Source organism: Nerophis lumbriciformis, linkage group LG18 (genome assembly GCF_033978685.3).
Source record: "Nerophis lumbriciformis linkage group LG18, RoL_Nlum_v2.1, whole genome shotgun sequence".
In the NCBI taxonomy this organism is placed as follows: domain Eukaryota; kingdom Metazoa; phylum Chordata; class Actinopteri; order Syngnathiformes; family Syngnathidae; genus Nerophis; species Nerophis lumbriciformis.
In genome coordinates this window covers 30,452,723-30,471,921 of record NC_084565.2, presented here as the reverse complement: position 1 = coordinate 30,471,921, position 19,199 = coordinate 30,452,723, and the positions used below count along the sequence as shown (strand labels likewise).

Below are 19,199 nucleotides of genomic sequence, written 5' to 3'. Positions count from 1 at the left end.
TCAGGCTTCTCCCTCTCAGCTACATTAAGCCGAGCTGCGACGTGGCTGCACGGCCACCGTCCAAACCAAATACAAGCACGCAGGCCCAAAGATAAAGAAATGCTTTCTCAGTGTTGTGATTTCCTTTTGGCTTGGGTGCTTCATAACTTGCACTTCAAATCATTTAGACAAGTGCCAGGCCTGACATGTTGATAGAATAAAAATTAAATCTAAAAAGCATGGGGTATTCAAAAACTAGAAAAAGCACAACTTTTGTGAGACAGTTTGCTTTTTACCCCAATCTTCCCTAAACAGTTCTCAATACTTGGCCATGACACTGCCAAACCCACTGAGTTATGTGCCAGTCTTTCCACTTTCCAACAGCCCAGAGCTTTGAAAATGGGAATATTCTTCCAATGCCCCATTTTTACGGCAAGGTACATTAACTGCGTGACTGTAAATGACATTTGAGCGCCTTCTATGGGTTGTGGTTAAAATGATTTGTACATTGCTAGCATCCATGTAATACAGATATCCTGAAGGTTTTATATTCATTAGACACATAGTCAGTGACTTACGGATAGGGATGGGTACCGAATCCGGTACTTTTCTGGCATTGACCGACTCCCACCGATTCACGCGAAATCTAACGGTGCCATGTTTTGATACCTGGATTATGTGTGAGGTTACGCCCGGTTGCCGACTCAGCTGCCAACTGCGATCACTCCAGCAGCATTGACAGTAGACTCAGCCAAACTACCTCTCGGTAGTGTTGCAATTTTCAATGCCAACAAAGAAATTGACTCAAAAAACACCCCAACGTAAATTAAGTCAAGCTCCAGTTTTCCACAGATGCGCTAGTACAATGGCTTTGTTATTTACATTTGATTTAAATTTTTTAATATCAACACTTTCAAATGTGTTAATGAAAACTATAACTAAGATGCACGTTACAATCAAACAGCTGGTGTTTATTTAGTACAATGCTTACAGTATTAACCCTTTGTGAGGGCGCAACAGACAGCAACGACTGAAATGACTAACACACCATAAACTATACACTACTGCCATTGCTATTGCTTTATTCACTTTTTCTCCGGATTCTAAGAACAATACAGTTGTTAGAAATGTGATAATGAAACAATATACAACAATTAGACAGCAGTTATCATAATTAGCCCATTTTTAAATGTTGAGATAAAAAAAAGATTTTATTATCAAAAAACAATATTTATTAACACACACAATGCAACACACACAATGCAGTGAAAAGTGGTACTGTTGTGTACCGGTATCGATTCCCAGGTACCGGGAATGAGTTCAAATGTGAATGGTACCCATCCCTACTTATGGACAATTAGTTACCAAGTCCTGAAAAGATGTTTTGTCAGGTAGCAGTCATGTTTTTCAACCAACCGTGCTCAGATTTTACGAATATGTGCTTGTCAGTTCCCTAAAGGTGTGTACCAAATGTTGTGCTGATTCAGTGTAATGTCTTCAATTGGCTATGTTCACATTCTGCAGAGTATGATGCCCATTTTTCCTAGTAGGGTTTTTTTTTCATGTTAAATTTAAAAAATTCAATGTCCAATTATTTCACATGGTGTACAATACACATACAGTTATTTGACAATACCTCAAAGCCAAACTGAACATATACAGTAATCCCTTGTTTATTGCTGTTAATTGGTTCTGGCACTGATTGTGGTAAATTAATTTCTGAGATTATATGTCTTAATATTTTCATTGCTAGAGCATATAAAACCTGTTTTGACCTTTTAAATATGGGTTTTAACATTATGAGAGGCCTCTAGACATTAAAAAATACCCACATAGTCACCCTTACTCTTGTTTATTCCAATATAGTAATTCATCCTGAGACTGTGCCAATAACTGATCACGTTGCCGAACAGCCAGCTCTGATTGGTTTGGTCTTCTCTAGTGGCAAATATTACTGTAGTAATGATATTTTTAGTTCATTCAGCCATGCTTAATTGTAGCGTAAAATACATAAAATATGCTTTAAAAAAAGAAAAGAAAAAAAATCTGTGATAGAATGAAGCCACAAACTGAAGCACGATATGGCGAGAGAAGACCGACTCTGGCTACGTTCACACTGCAGGAGAGGATGTCTGATTCTGACTTTTTATACGGTCGTTCACATTATCAAAAAAATATGCAACTTCTATGTATGTCTAATGTTAACAAAATGCGTCCGTGAACTGATGCGCATGCTCACAAAATATGATGTCACACTGTGTAAACATGGCCCCGATTCGCGTCTGTGTCAATCCTGGCACATTTATGGCAATTTCAAGGAGCTCGTACAACTAGAGTTTATTTTCTCATGTAGAAGATTTGGGAAAGGGCAAGAATTTTAGCTTTGGTAATTTGTGGAACTGCGGGGCCTTGTTGCGACGCCCGTACCAAGGAGCGGTGGGATTTATATTTTAATAAGTTCTAAAACATCATATTCGCCACTGACTGTTTCCTGTTCGTCCACCATTAACTTTCACGCCTGTCTGTTTTGCCGAATGATTGTGACATTTGTCACCTTTTAATGATGCATGGGTCAGATAATTGTGACCCAATTGTTCAGACTATATTGGATACGTTATATCTGATTTATATCCATCTACGAAAGACGCTTGGGTTGGATTTCAAAAAATCTGAATTGTAATGTTCACACTGACATGAAAAAATCAGATACATGCATACAAGTCTACATACACTTTGAGAAATGTCAAAAAATGTGAAAAGTGAGTACCAGTACATGATTGAGTTACGCGATATACGGTTGACGATACACGATATAAATGATAAATATTTGGCAGACGAAACAGCTTTTAATACTATTGTTATATCGTGATAATGCATGTTGACACATTCTACCTGCAACCCGCAAATTTGACAGCGACAAGAGAACGACCGCGTCCTCAACGCAACGTAGCATCCTCACTAACAAGCGAGCGGCTAACATCCCGCCAAAGCCACTTTTTAGTCAGCAATCCTGGCCTCTATGGCAGCAAATAAACTATATTTTTTACAAGTATAATTATCTCTTGAGAATGAGTAATAGCTAAACAAGTTACACTACACACCGTAGGAGTATACAATAAGACATGCTAACCGCTAAGCTAGCGCTCTGGAATGTAAACAAAGGTAGGCGGATCGATAACAATGCCAAGTAATGTATCAGCATATAGTCAATACTACAGTAATTATATTGATATGTTTTACTATCATACAATGTTGTGTTGTTTTTGTTATTGTTTAAAACTCATTAAATACATATATTAAAAATAATTAGAATAATATAGAAAAAATTTGCCATCCTGTAATTTTGTCGGATTATAATTGTGGTCAAAAAAAGATAATCAATTGTTAACAATGTACATTTTAAATATCAGCATTGGCATGACCATTAGTACTGTTTTTGTAACTACTTAATATTAGATCAATACCCAAATTTGTAGTATCGCCCAAAACTGATGTTACATATCCAAATAAAGAAAAATACGTGCTTATCACTTTTTAACAGAAGTGTAGATAGAACCATGTTACAACAGAAAGTAACCAGATATTAACAGTAAATCACCAAAGTAGATTAATAATAGTTTTAAGAAAGTAATACAACTGGAAATGATGCAATATGTTACCACATTCATCTTTGTAACCCATTTTGAAATAGTTCTATTATTATTTACATATCCGATAATTTATTGTGATGTATATTGTTATTGCGGGAGGCTGCAATTTATAGCGCGTTAAAGTGTTAAGGCCATATTGTCCATTCCTAGTACAAAAACACTTCGTTCTCCTGCATGTCCGAATGGGACTGTTTTGAAGTGATGGGTGTTAGCGGTAAGTTGCGAGATCACTCAGCTTTTCTGAGATAGCATGGAAGATCCGTGCCACATCTCTGTTGGATAACGATTTTTCATTTTTGCAAGACGAGGTACACCCCAATGGTGCGTCGGCTTCATTTATGTCACCATTTGGCTGTCATTCTTATGAATCATTCCAATGTTTGGTTTCTGTGAGTTCATCAAGTTCCAAGATCATCATTTCCAAATCGTGTCAGTAGAGAGTTCTTTGAAGGGAAAGTAGGCTTTTCTTTGGAAATACCACACAAACTTAGACGCTGTGTTTTATATTGTTAGCAGTTGTTGGCTGTTAATCTATCACACATGTCATTGCTTTCCTCCTAATACCAATAGTGTATTGACAGCAACGAAAGAAATTGATTATATAACATGCTCCTCAATGCAATGAAGACATACCCACTGGGAAATTAGTTTTTCTCTACTTTTTGTTAGGAAAGGATGTGTTTTGATCAAGATTGATGAAGGTAAACATTGTTCTCGGTGGGGGAATGTTAAGGTCTGTGTCGGCCACATGGTCCATTGAAACAGCAGTAAACAGTGAAATCCTAGACCTCCTTTTGAGCTCATGGTTGAAACGAAAGGCCCAAACAAAGGTGCCATTCAGGATGAGCAACGAGGGCAATTCGATTTGCACATTTTGTCATGCATTCAGTCCAGGACGTCGTCAGCTCTGAGAGAACCGAGACGGATGTTCGCCTCTCAATGGCGAGGATGTTCACACCAGGTTTAAGTTAGCGCACAGATGCAAGCTCAGCAGCCTCTTGTTCCAGATGCCACAGAGCAAGCAACCATAAAGGGTGACTGCGACTGTGGTACAGCCCCGCCTCCTTGTCTCCATTTAGATTTCACGAGATTTAATGCAAATGGAGAGCGACGCTGTCCTCTCATTGGAGCGTGATTATTATTCCACGGTGGAGGATAATTCTTTCCAGCTCTTTCTGGAGGAATGCCTTTCACGTCTAGTCACTAAATGGCTTTCATCTGGTGGTGGACAACCGTTGTTAATGTGATCTTTTGCCTAATAACTGAACAAGTTTGCATCTCTGATGCAAACTGATTTCTAGTAAAGATACTTGATCTTCTAGCCACTCCCTAGAATTGTATCAGACTGAGCAGTGTCACCTTATAACAGGACTATTCAACTTGTGGCCTGGGGGCAAAATCCAGCCCTGGAAAGACCCCCCCTGTATAGAGGAACTTGGACCACTGTAAACACATTAGCAGATCCTAGCATTGGCATTCAACCTTGCTAGCAAACATACAACACTCAGGTCCAAACATGAGATTTACATAACTGAGGCATTCCTCAAGGCACTTCTTTAAGTCCTCTCCTTTTTGGCAGTCACAAATGTATTTTTTATAATGTGATTTATGTCAATATGGTGTTGCTTGACTAATGCAAAGTGGAAAAGTGTTCTGTGGTCTGACAAGTCCACATTTCAAATTGTTTTTGGAAACAGTGGGCATCGTGTCCTCTGGACCAAAGAGGAAAAAAAACATCCGGACTGTTATAGGCGCAAAGTTCAAAAGCCAGCATCTGTGATGGTATGGGGGTGTATTAGTGCCCAAGGCATGGGTAACTTACACATGTGTGAAGGCACCATTAATGCTGAAAGGTACATTCAGGTTTTGGAGCATCATATGTTGCCATCCAAGCAACATTATCATGGACGCCCCTGCTTATTTCCGCAAGATTCATAACACATTCTGCATGTGTTACAACAGCGTAGCTTCACAGTAAAAGAGTGTGGGTACTAGACTAGGGATGTCCCGATCCGATATTTGGATCGGATCGGCCGCCGATATTTGCCAAAAAATGCGTATCGGCAAGGCATGGGAAAATGCCGATCCAGATCCAGTTTAAAAAAAAAACTCCGGTCCGTGTTTTCCAACGCACCGATTTAAATAATACATTCCACTTTTCTGCTGCTCCCTAACTTCCGTTCCGCATTTTCCAGCACACCTTCAACACATCCACAGGTCTGTGGATTCTCATGCAGTTCCTTTTAGCTGCTGGCATTACACGACAGGCTCTTCTCACTCTTTCCTGTGTCTCCCTCTCACAAACAGACAAGCGCACCTTCTTACACACGTCACATACTGTCACGTCATACGTCACATACGTATACGCCCTCCCCGAGCAGAGAGGTAGCAGCATGGCTAACGTTAGCTGTGATGCTAGCGCAGCCGTGCGAGCAACCTTCCCTCTAAGGTGCGCGCCTGTGCAATTGCGCACTGCTCAAGCATCCTCTGCGCATAGCAATTATATGCCACGCACAAAATCAAATAAAAAAATAAGCGCATAACAATTTTCGACAGACTGACACGACAGAGAAAACAGTTTTCGTCATCATTGTTCAAATATTGTAACGTCTGTCGAGACGCTTATCTCCATTCGGTGCCACACGCCCACACCATCAAAATGCCGAGGCAAACATTTCCACATCAACACCGTATGAAAAAAATTGTGATTTTTTTTTTTTTAGTTGTGATTTCCTTCTCTGCATGAAAGTTTAAAAGTAGCATATATTAATGCAGTATGAAGAAGAATGTTTTAATGTAGACACATAGAATCATCATACTGCTGTGATTATATGCATCAAGTGTTCATTCAAGGCTAAGGCAAAATATTGAGATATATATCGTGTATCGCAATATGGCCTTAAAATATCGCAATATTAAAAAAAGGCCATATCGCCCAGCCCTAGTTTCAATGATGCCATTTCTGTTTGTCATGTATAATTTTGTCTATTTTGTGTTTATCCTTGAATAAACAGGTCAGTTTCTTGTTACCAACCATTGTGTATTATTCAAACTCCCCTAATTCAGCTGACTAGTTGTTATCAAGAGCACTAAAACCCTTTTCAACATGATTCTGACAACTAAGTAGGCTAAATAACTTTAAACTTTAATACATGCTCGAATAGGCCAGTATCGGTCAGTATCGGTATCGGATCGGAAGTGCAAATACAATATCGGTATCGGATTGGAAGTGCAAAAACCCGGATCGGGACATCCCTATACTAATCTGGCCTGCCTGTAGTCTAGACCTGTCTCCCATTTGAAAATGTGTGGCGCATTATGAAGCCTAAAATACCACAACGGAGACCCCGGACTGTTGAACAACTTAAGCTGTACATCAAGCAAAAATGGGAAAGAATTCCACCTGAAAAGCTTCAAAAAATGGTCTCCTGAGTTCCCAATAGTTTACTGAGTGTTGTTAAAAGGAAAGGCCATGTAACACAGTGGTAAAAATGCCCCTCTGCCAAATTTTGCAATGTGTTGCTGCCATTAAATTCTAAGTTAATGATTATTTGCAAAAAAAAAAAAAAATTCTCAGTTCCAACAATAAATATCTTGTCTTTGCAGTCTATTCAAATGAATATAAGTTGAAAAGGATTTGCAAATCATTGTATTTTGTGTTTATTTACCATTTACACAACGTACCAACTTCACTGGTTTTGTAAAAACACTAGAGTGCTGCAATAGAGTTGATCTTGGTCTAGATTTTTGCAGAAGGTCCTTAAAACAGCAGAGCACTTCTGTAACTCTGACAAAATAAATAAGCCAAAATCAAATATCTACTGTACAGTGTGTGGTTTCTTAAAAATGTACAAAATAAGCTAAAAGTGAAGAGAGAAGTCCAGTCCTTAGCTTTCTGGACCAAAAAAATAAATGTAGTTAAATATCCCTGCCTTATAAGGACTGAGGGGTTTTTGTGTGTGTTTATTTAATGAGGCAGAGAGTTTGAAAGTAGCTCAATCAAGTGGAAGTGACATGTTTGGAGGAGAGAGGAATGTTTGGGCGATGACATCATTCACAGGTGGATGAACCGTGGGAGACGCACTTCAGTTACTCTTAAGGACATGTGTTGTGCAGCAGTCACAGCGGGTTCAAGCTAGAGCACCGCGTAACTGATGGGTTCCCATTCAGATTTTCCTACTGCTCTAATGTAAACCGTGCATCCCGTGTTAGTAAAGTGCGTCTCAGCACCCGGATTAATGAGGAATACTTGCTAAGTAACTCTGTTTTTATTTAGTCAGATAACAAGCTGTCTGTCTGCTCACAGAAGCAACATTAAGCTGCAATATTTAAAAATAATGAAAGATGTAATGAGAACAAGAATATAAATTGGAAAACATCTATATAAAAAAAACCCATGCCAACAATTAATAAGAGGAAGACAATTTTAGACACTTTCAAGGGTCGTACTTCAACAAACTCCTTCATGACAATTCACTCGATTGTGCCGAAAAATTTACTACCGTATTTTCCGGACGATAGGGCGCACCGGATTAAAGGAGTCATATTATTATAATTTTTTTCTAAATGGAAAACATTTCCTTGTGGTCTACATAACTTGTAATGGTGGTTCTTTGGTCAAAATGTTGCATAGATGATGTTTTACAGATCATCTTCAAGCCGCTTTCTGACAGTTGTTTCCGGATGCGCCGTTTTGTGGGCGGTCTTATTTACGTGGCTCACCTTCAGCAGCGTCTTCTCCCCGTCATCTTTGTTTTAGCGGTGTAGCGTGCAAGGACGGGAGTGGAAGAAGTGTCAAAAGCTGGAGCTAACTGTTTTAATGACATTCAGACTTTACTTCAATCAATAACGGAGCAGCATCTCCTCATTCGGAAACAACAACACAGGAAATGCGTCCCGTGAAAATCCGTCAGACCGGAACTCTCTAATAACTAAAGTTCCTTGGGTGAATAATGTAAACTCACTAGACCGGTATGTTTTAGCGCTTTCATGGCGAGTTTACTGACAGATATAAATAAGAACTTTACACTATTTTATATTAGAAATGGCAACAGCGAAGGACCTTAGTAGATCAGGCCCTTAGAAGCGGATTTGCACTGTGAAGGGGCGTTAGCCGTTAGCCTGCTAGCAAGTTTGCTAGAGTGCGTTGAGAATGCGCATATATCTTTAAAAATGGCTTCTCTTTTTTTTAAAAGAAGGGTTTTTAAGCCTTTTTTAAAAGCATCCACAGAGTGCGGTGCCCTCAGGTGGTCAGGGAGAGCGTTCCACAGACTGGGAGCGGCGAAGCAGAAAGCCCGGTCTCCCATGGTTCGGAGCTTTGTCCTCGGAGTTGGAGGAGGTTAGCCTGTATGGAGCGGAGGTGTCGTGTGTAGGATTTGAGGGTGAGCAGTTCTTTGAGGTAGAGGGGGGCATTTCCTTGGAGGCACTGGTTTAACATTAACACTTCGAAAAGGCACATATTTTCCCCCGTTTGTTGACCTGCAAAGTATGTTTTTGGGGTGGAGGAGTCTGGTCGGGTGCTGGTTAGCATGAACGATGTCGATCCAGCGGGAGATAAAAGTGAAGTTTCCATGGTTTCTCATTTACTGGAGACATGGCACAGGATGAAGTTAAGAAGGTTGACTTTACACTCACTTAAGTGTTTACCATGACGTCTTTTATTTGACATACCCTCGCGGTAAAGTTGTCCGAGTGCAAACTGAGGCAGTATTTGTCGTTGATAAAACTTTCGGCGAATCAAAATTTAAGAAATTGTACCTGGAAAGTTCATTACTTTGAAGACGACCAATAAAAACGCGGAGAAGGCAGGGTTGGTAAAAAAAAAATCAGCAGACTTCTGATTTTAATACGTAAAAAGACACAAAAAGTGCGTTAACGCTAACAGTGCCATATGTAATGTTAGCACTTTAGCTCACATAGCAATGGTAATGTTGCTAACGTTTTTGTCCTCCTGTCCATTCCTGTACGGGATAAATGGCATCTATTTGTTGGACAAATGCAGAGTAACAATATTTCTGTTAAAAAAAAACCATCTCATTAGCATTAAAGCTGCAGTGCAGACACACAAAAGAGTGTGTTCCCAGTAGCACTTTTAAACTGTTTATATTTCAGTATCAAGGCCAGATTCAGGCCAATACGCTACTGTGAGACCTCTGAGACTTATTTAAAGTTGTTGGAAAATAGAATACGAGCCCTTTAAGGCTGATGAAAAATAACTTCTTGACAGGGTCAACAGCTTTAAAATCTTCACAAGAGCGCTGTATTCGGGAAGGAGTCCTCGATGACCCAGCCCTGAAGCCGGAGGAGTCTTTCTCCAAGCTGTTTAAAAGCTGTTGTAGTTTTCCAACCACCTGTGCAACACATTAAAACTCCTCAGCTTTGCAGGATCTCCACGGATTCTTACTTAAAGGAGGATCACGGTGGAGGGACGGACAATTTGCGAGCTCCCTCTGCGGCCGTTAGGTTCTGAAGGGTGTTCATGTCATCAGTTGTCCATCTTGAGCATGACCTCATCTAGTGCTGAACTTCCTTCTTGGCACCTGCAGTGCAACACCCAGCAGACCTCAATTGAATGCATTCCAGGTTCCACTATTTCATGGCTCTTTTCACAAAATTAGAGGATAACGCTGACACTTCAAGTTCACGTTGTTGATTCTGACTGCCGTTTTAGGAATTTTAATCCACTCGCGAGCCACTAAAAATGTTGGCAGACTTCCACCAATATTTACGTACAGTTGTGGTCAAAAGTTTACATGCACTTGTAAAGAACATTATGTCATGGCTGTCTTGAGTTTCCAATACTTTCTACAACTCTTATTTTTTTGTGATAGAGTGATTGGAGCACATACTTGTTGGTCACAAAAAACATTCATGTAGTTTGGTTCTTTTATGAATTTATTATGGGTCTACTAAAAATGTAACCAAATCCGCTGGGTCAAAAGTTAAGTTAAGTTAAGTTAAAGTACCCATGATTGTCACACACACACTAGGTGTGGCGAAATTATTCTCTGCATTTGACCCATCACCTTTGATCACCCCCTGGGAGGTGAGGGGAGCAGTGAGCAGCAGCGGTGGCTGCGCCCGGTAATCATTTTTGGTGATTTAACCCCCAAATCCAAGTATACATACAGCAATGTTAATATTTGGTTACATGTCCCTTGGCAAGTTTCACTGCAATAAGGCACTTTTGGTAGCCATCCACAAGCTTCTGGTTGAATTTTTGACCACTCCTCTTCACAAAATTGGTGCAGTTCAGCTAAATGTGTTGGTTTTCTGACATGGACTTGTTTCTTCAGCATTGTGCACACATTTAAGTCAGGACTTTGGGAAGGCCATTCTAAAACCTTCATTCTAGCCTGATTTAGCCATTCCTTTACCACTTTTGACGTGTGTTTGGGGTCATTGCCCTGTTGGAACACCCAATTGCGCCCAAGACCCAACCTGCGGGCTGATAATTTTAGGTTGTCCTGAAGAATTTGGAGGTAATCCTCCTTTTTCATTGTCTCTTTTACTCTCTGTGAAGCACCAGTTCCATTGGCAGCAAAACAGGCCCAGAGCATAATACTACCACTACCATGCTTGACAGTAGGAATGGTGTTCCTTGGATTAAAAGCCTCACCTTTTCTCCTCCAAACATATTGCTGGGTATTGTGGCCAAACAGCTCGATTTTTGTTTCATCTGACCATAGAACTTTCCTCCAGAAGGTCTTATCTTTGTCCATGTGATGTCACAAATATATTAATAAAAGAACCAAACTTCATGAATGGTTTTTGTGACCAACAAGTATGTGCTCCAATCACTCTTATCACAAAACATAAGAGTTGTAGAAATTATTGGAAACTCAAAACAACCATGACATTATGTTCTTTACAAGTGTATGTAAACTTTTGACCAGGACTGTAATATGCAAATCCACCAAACTCCCGCTCCAAGAATCGCTACTGTGCACTTTATCCACTTTTTATACATACACTCTAACTCTGCATTTGTCTGATATAATAGATGCCTTATTACCGTATTTTCCGTACTATAAGCCGCTACTTTTTTCCCACGTTTTGAATCCTGCGGCTTATACAAAGGTGCAGCTAATCTATGAGTTTTTCTTCGCTAACTGCTATTATGTTTTGTATACTACAAACTTACATATAGTGACACCGAGACTGAAAATGTGTGTTTTTTGTTAGTGCTATGGTGCCATCTTTTGGATGAGTTTGCTCACTACAATTTGAAAGACTACAGTATTTCCTTCTGTTTTGTGTCTTCAACCGAAAGTATAAGTGCTGTTCCGTCTATTAGTCGTCAATAGCGTTTCTAATTCTATTGTTTCTTCATTTATCACAGCAACATTTGTAAGTTTTACAATACAACTAAAACAATTCATGCTTACTAAACCACCATATGTTTGTTAGTAGTGTTTACATGCATATATGTACATGCGCTCGTAATGTAATCAAGCTAGCGTGGTTCGCATTAGATATATGCTAACACGTTGAAAAGTGTTAGTTTTATTAACTTACATAGTGTTGCGTCTGACCAGTCTACCTCAGGTAATTAAAGTCACTGGTCAATCCCAAGTTCTTTCAGATGACATATATGCAGAGTAAGAAGGACCATCAAGACAGAATAGGAATATTATCATGTTTTACTGAAGCTTCAGGAGACCAGCCCACATCAACACAGTCATACCGTCATCTCGGGATGGTCTAACATTCAAACAGGAAGAGACAACTTCTTGAATACGCAAACAGCCCCCACCCTCTCCAGAAAGGAACACAGATAAGATATAAGGGAGTACTCCAACCCCTACATTGCAAGCCTTCAAAGTAACACACACAGTTTACTTGCGGACATATTCCTAAAAAAAATAGAAAGAGTACAAATGGAAAAACACTAGCTGATTTAACATGACTATGAATAGAGAAAGAACTCTTAAACATATATGCATTCTCCACAATAAGCAGTCTTTTTGTATTGTTTTAGTTTCACAAATTCCTCTGTAAATTCCCTAAAATGTCACGCTGGACTTGCTGAGTCTGTTTAGCTGATGGAAGAGCTTTCTTCCGCAGCGAACGGGTCCAGGACGATGACTTCTGTTTTGTTTGATCAGCCGTTTTACTGCCGCTTTACAGGCACATTTACAAAACCTTTGTGTAAATAACTCATTTCACAATGTATATATATGCAGCTTACAGTCCGATGCTGCTAGTATATGGGGGGGGGGGGGACTATTTTAAAATTTAGTGGGTGCGACTTATATACTGGTGCGTTCGATAGTCCGGAAAATACGGTATATTCTGTACAACAACATAACGTGAACAAGTTGGACAAGACGGCACGAACGTTAGCCATACTAGCTCCAGTGCTAATATTACACCCACATTTTTAACAGCGTCATCATTGTCGGTTAGCCTATTTGCTAAAGAAAAATGATCAAAGTCAGCAGAACCCAAAGATGTATTTCAAGATGTGTAGCAAAACCTTTTAATATGTGTATATATATATATATATATATATATTTATTTATTTTTTAAAAAAAAATATTTTTATTTTATTATTTATTTATTTTTTTATTTTTATTTATTAAATCAACAAAAAAAAACACAAAATATTGTTTTACTTTCTTTTTTATCCAAGAAAATATTTATTTATTTATTTTATTTTATTAAAAAAAAAAAAAAAGGACCCCATCTTCACCAGATCAGGTTGTAAATGAAATTAGATTTGTTTAAAGGGTTTTTTAAAACCAGGTCCAGTCCAGATAATGTCCAAGTCGGGCTCAGCAACACACACCTTCATTCATGTACAATGAAAAAAAATAAAATAAAAAAATAATAATTAGGGAACACAACAGATTGCATATAATGTATAAACAAATTTGCATTTTCAGAAAAAGCATTTATGTACTGTCCAGATTATGTCCAGGTCACTCAAATTAGGGAACACAACAACAGATAGCATATAATCTATAAACATAATTACACTTTCAAAATAAGCCTTTGAGGACTTCCCATTTTTTTATGTTTTTTGGCTTCATTATCGTTTTCAACCATGTAACTTTCTAAAGTTAAAAAAAACATTTTTTTTCAATGCTGAATTACACAGCTCAAATGACTAAAAAAACGAAATTATCAAACTTTCAGCGCCCACATCTGTAGCTGACTAACATACATTTAGCAGAGCTCCAGGCTGCATTTTAAGATGTGTAGCAAAGCCTGATTTTTTTAATATTTTTTTTTCGGTTTACATAGACGCCCTCTGTAAAGTTGTGGGTGTAGACACTGTGTGGACTCATCTATCTGGGCGTGGGTCAAAGGCGGTATATTGTCTATGAAGGAAGATATTTTTCCTAATGATGTGAAAAGCCGCAACTTGAAAAGCGACTGTTTAAGCGCCTTGTTTCTCAGCAGTGACACAATACTTGAGTACTACTTGTACAATAATGAGATTACTCGCGGTTTACATTAGAGCGCTAATATAAACCTTTTTTAATAGATTGTCCTTTTTGCAAAGGTTTTTACAAGCCGTGTCCACTTTAAGGGATGTTTGTCTCCAATGTTACAAAAGCACGTTTGTCTCGGGTTTTAAGATGTCTCAGGTAAGTCACGGTGTCCCTCCCAAATAGATCTGCTCTCCTAAACCCACTAGAGACCCTGATCGCTCCTCTACCCCCACCCTCTTACTCAAAATATCTGCATGTCGGGACATGCTTTTGTCTTTCTGTGAGGGGAGAAATTCGTCGTGAATCATCTCCAGCTGCTTCCCAACAACCCTCACTTTTACTTTTGCACGTATCTATACAATGCGTGCCATGCTTGGAAAGTGGTAACCGGCGGTCAGGGTTCGTACGATCATGGAAAATCTGGAAAAGTCACAGAATTTAGTACAATTTCAAGGCCCTGGACATGTATGGCCAAAAGTTTGGACACACCTTCTCATTCAGTGGGTTTTTCTTTATTTTCATGACTATTTACATTGTAGATTGTCACTGAAGGCATCAAAACTATGAATGAACACATGTGGAGTTATGTACTTAACAAAAAAAGGTGAAATAACTGAAAACATGTTTTATATTCTAGTTTCTTCAAAATAGCCACCCTTTTTCTGACATTCTCTTGATGAGCTTCAAGAGGTAGTCACCTGAAATGGTTTTCACTTCACAGGTGTCGTAGTTTTGATGCCTTCAGTAACAATCTACAATGTAAATAGTCATGAAAATAAAGAAAACGCATTGAAATGAGAAGGAGTGTCTAAACTTTTGGCCTGTACTGTACGTATACACACATGTTTCCTTACACACAGGCACTGATCGAAATTTAGACAAACAAATCATATTACGGACAGACAACTTAAAACACACACGTGGATCGAACTCAGGGGTGTCAAACATTTTAAATCGGGGGCCACATGGAAAAAAATCTACTCCCAAGTGGGCCGGACTGGTAAAATCACAGCACGATAACTTGAAAATAAAGACAATTTCAGATTGTTTTCTTTGTTTAAAAATAGAAGAAGCACAATCTGAAAATGTACAAATCATAATGTTTTTATGATTTGTTTTTTTTACACTTACATGTTCAGTGTGTGAATGTGGAAAATAGTGTCAAAGAGCTTTGAGTTCCTTAAAAAGGTAGAAAAGCGCTACACAAGTACAACCCATTTACCATTTACCATGTTGCGGTTAATAGTATTCTACCCGTATTTGTCATTATTTCTACTTTCTGAATAAATGATGTGATAATGTTCATCAATCAACTCATTGGTGTTCATTATCAATCTATCAAGATAAAAAAAATTATATCAAAATCAAATTACAGGATGTTATTTATGTAGTTTGATCATTTTCCTCGACTGATGTACTAACATCACGTGGTTTATTTTGTACATATGTAGCATCATCTACAAAGATACAAATAATTGCTATTGTGACATTTAGTGGACACATTTAGAAACAGCAGTTTCTTTCATTTAAACATTTCAGGTTAATTTTTATACTTAGCAAACTCATCCCGCGAGCCGGATAAAACCTGTTTGCGGGCCTGATCCGACCCTTGGGCTGTACGTTTGACACCCCTGACTTAACTACACACACGCAGATTGACACTTTATGCTCTACTTACTCTATATAAAACTCTCTTTGAACCACATCTAAACTACTGTAATGTCCCTACCTACCTTCACAAATTAGAATCCATGCAAAAGAAAATCATACAGGCCCTGTCATGGTCCAAGTTTAGTGCCCCCACTCGACATCTATTCCATAATTGTCATCTCTTAAGACTGACAGAGTTCAATATTTATCGCAGTGCTTGTCTAACCTATCAAGTCATCCACAGGCTGAATCTTAGCCTCTGTAGCTTGGTTCCTATCCATTATCCCCAGCATGCCCACAACACTCGTAACTTAGATCTGATATCAGGTAAACATCGTCTACTGGCTTGTACCGCTCGAAGTGTTGTATGCAGGGGACCAAAGATTTGGAACTGGCTTAATGAGAGCCTCAAGTTGCTGTATTCATTCTCCAACTTCAGAAAGAAACTGAAAACTTCCCTATTAACCACCTATGTCTAATGCCTCATGTGGGGTAGACTACTGTTGGGTTTTGCATGGTCTACTATTGTAATTGTTCTATGGTATTGTGATTAAACTTGAACTTGAATATTAGTACACACACACATGAATTGGATTACACACACACACACAGACTAAGATACACGTTTGCAAAAAATAATACTTCCATATCGATCCTTATGGCTTTTCTTTTCTTTGACGCATTGCCATCAGGAGAGTATGCCTAACACTTAAAGAAGGACAGAAAGTTGACCAAAAAAAAGTGTGCGGCTACTAGTGTTGTACGGTACACCGGTATTAGTATAGTACCGCAATACTAATGAATCATATTCGGTACTATACTGCCTCTGAAAAGTACCGGTCCTCCACCCCTCCCGCGCCTCCGTCATCGTCACGTCGTGTCATTTCTGTTTTACGAGCAGACGAGCATGTTCGGCGGCACACAATCACGGAGTACTTACAAGCAGACACAGTGTGTAGACAGAAAAGGGAGAATGGACGCATTTTGACTTAAAAACTAACAATAAAGGTGAAGTTATATAACTGAAACGCCCTCAGGAAGAGGTGCTTTAAGACATGGCCATCCGCAGTTTAGCTACTTCTAAATCACTAATCCTCGCCTCCATGGCGACAAATAAAGTAAGTTTCTTACAAGTATCATCCCTGCAGGACGAGGAATAGCTAAACATGCTTCACTACACACCGTAGCTCACCGGCATCAAAATGTAAACAAACGCCATTGGTGGATCTACACCTGACATCCACTGTAATGATACCAAGTACTTGAGCGTATCTAGTCGATACTACTATGAATATGTCGATATTTTTTGGCATCACAACATCTTTTTTTGTTTTCATTTTGTTTATAAACTCAGGAAATACGTCCCTGGACACATGAGGACTTTGAATATGACCAATGTATGATCCTGTAACTACTTGGTATCGGATTGATACCCAAATTTGTGGTATCATCCAAAACTAATGTAAAGTATCCAAACAACAGAAGAATAAGTGCTTATTACGTTTTAACAGAAGTGTAGATAGAACATGTTAAAAGAGAAAGTAAGCAGATATTAACAGTAAATAAACAAGTGGATTAATAATCCATTTTTACAGCTTGTCCCTCATATTGACAAAATAATAGAATGGAAAATGACACAATATGTTACTGCATATGTCAGCAGCTAAATTAGAAGCCTTTGTTTGCTTACTTACTACTAAAAGACAAGTTGTCTTGTATGTTCACTATTTTATTTAAGGACAAAATTGCAATAAGAAACATATGTTTCATGTACCCTAATATTTTTAGTTAAAATAAAGCCAATAATGACATTTTTTGTGGTCCCCTTTATTTAGAAAAGTATCAGTATCGAAATAATTTTGGTACCGGTACCAAAATATTGGTATTGGGACAACACTAGCAGCTACGTATTATTATTCGGTTCTTGCACCGGTTTTTGTACAAAGTTATTCATGTATAGTTGTGTGTGATAACCACACAGTACTTCCATCACAAGCACCTGACATGGACCATTGTTATTATCTTCCCCCTGCAGACAGCATCATTGGAGACAAGGAGTTCGAGGTGATGATGCAGATCGATTGCGAAGTGACGGACACCCGGATCCTCCACATCCGCTCGGACAGCATCCCGCCGATGCTGCGCGTCAACCGCACACAGACGTTTTACCAGCGCTCGCCGACCGACGCCCAGACCGCCCCTCCCGTCGGCGTGCTCATGGGCTCTGCTTAGGATTCTCCGTGGAGCAAAGAAGATATTTCCCCTTTCTTTCTGAGTGGAAATTAAGCGGACACCTCCTTTTTTTATCGGGCCTGAATTCCAGAGGTGGTGCGAGCCGGCTCGTTGTGTGGCTGCACATAAGCCCAGACGTCCCACGTAGGATAATTGCTCAACAGCAGGGGGCTGAGCACTGAACCCTGAGTCACCCCGTCTCACACACACACACACACACACACATGCCTTTTCACCATCGCAGCTCTCTTCAGATCTTTTTGTTCCTCGTTTCTGGATCAACTAGACTTAAAAAAAAAAACTATACTTCGATGTGTACAAAAAATCCAAACAAAACGTAAACTGTTCCTATCTATTGTTGCATTATTTAGAAGACATATGTGTTTATTTATAAAATAATGCTAAATAGAAAAGCTGAGAGCGCATGACCACTATGTTTTTCTCTGATGTTGATCAATGTTGTTTTGTTTTTGTTTTTATACACTTGGGATAGGCTCCAGCGACCCCGCCCGCCACCCCGAAAGGGACAAGCGGTAGAAAAAATGGATGGATGGACATTTGGGAGTGTTCTCAAACAGATTCAGGTTCTGTACATATTTGTTTCTATTCATAAACATTAATATAGATATTTTATTTGGGGGATTTTAATCAAGTTTGTGTGTATTACCAAAAGAAACGGCTAAAGAGAAAAAAAAAGGCTAAATTGCACTTTTTGTATTTGTTAGAAAATATGTAACGGGACTTATGAAAATGTTATAGTAGTCTGCACTGCAGCACAAATGCCCCTTCTTGAATTTTTTATTTAATATTAAAAAATAAATGGTTTATTTTCATGCAGTCACTTATGCTCAAAGTCAGGGTTAGGCCACCTTTTTCAGTTTTATAAATGTATGATTTTTTTTATTTTATATTATTAACCGCTCCCCTTGTTTATACAAATTGCACAGCAGGCCAGATAAAATGCTGTCGTGTACCATTTTCCGCCCATGGGCCACAGGTTGCCTACCCTCTGTACTGTGATTGTAAACATCTACTTTCCGCAAACTAGATGTTTCCACTGCAAGTCAATTGTGCTTTTCGTTTAAAATAAACACTGGATTTTATGAGCGTGCAGTTTTCTTGGAGATGTGAAATTAGGAGATTGTGAGTTTGACAAACTAGTCTTGAGAATATTTTTTTTTTTAAATGTCAAAGTCAATGAAATAGTTTAAAAACTAAGTCATGCTGTTGGTAGGAGAGTGGAAAACAG

General features: G+C 38.9%; 1 protein-coding gene across 1 annotated transcript in view; it reads left to right on the top strand.

Moving 5' to 3' along the window:
* Positions 1-19,053, top strand: part of atf6 (activating transcription factor 6) — a 74,078-nt gene extending 55,025 nt beyond the window's left edge. The window contains exon 16 of the mRNA XM_061978023.1: positions 17,754-19,053. Coding sequence (XP_061834007.1) covers positions 17,754-17,950 — 197 coding nt within the window. The 3' untranslated portion in view covers positions 17,951-19,053. The remainder of the gene's footprint in view (positions 1-17,753) is intronic.
* Positions 19,054-19,199: the final 146 nt, after the last annotated feature.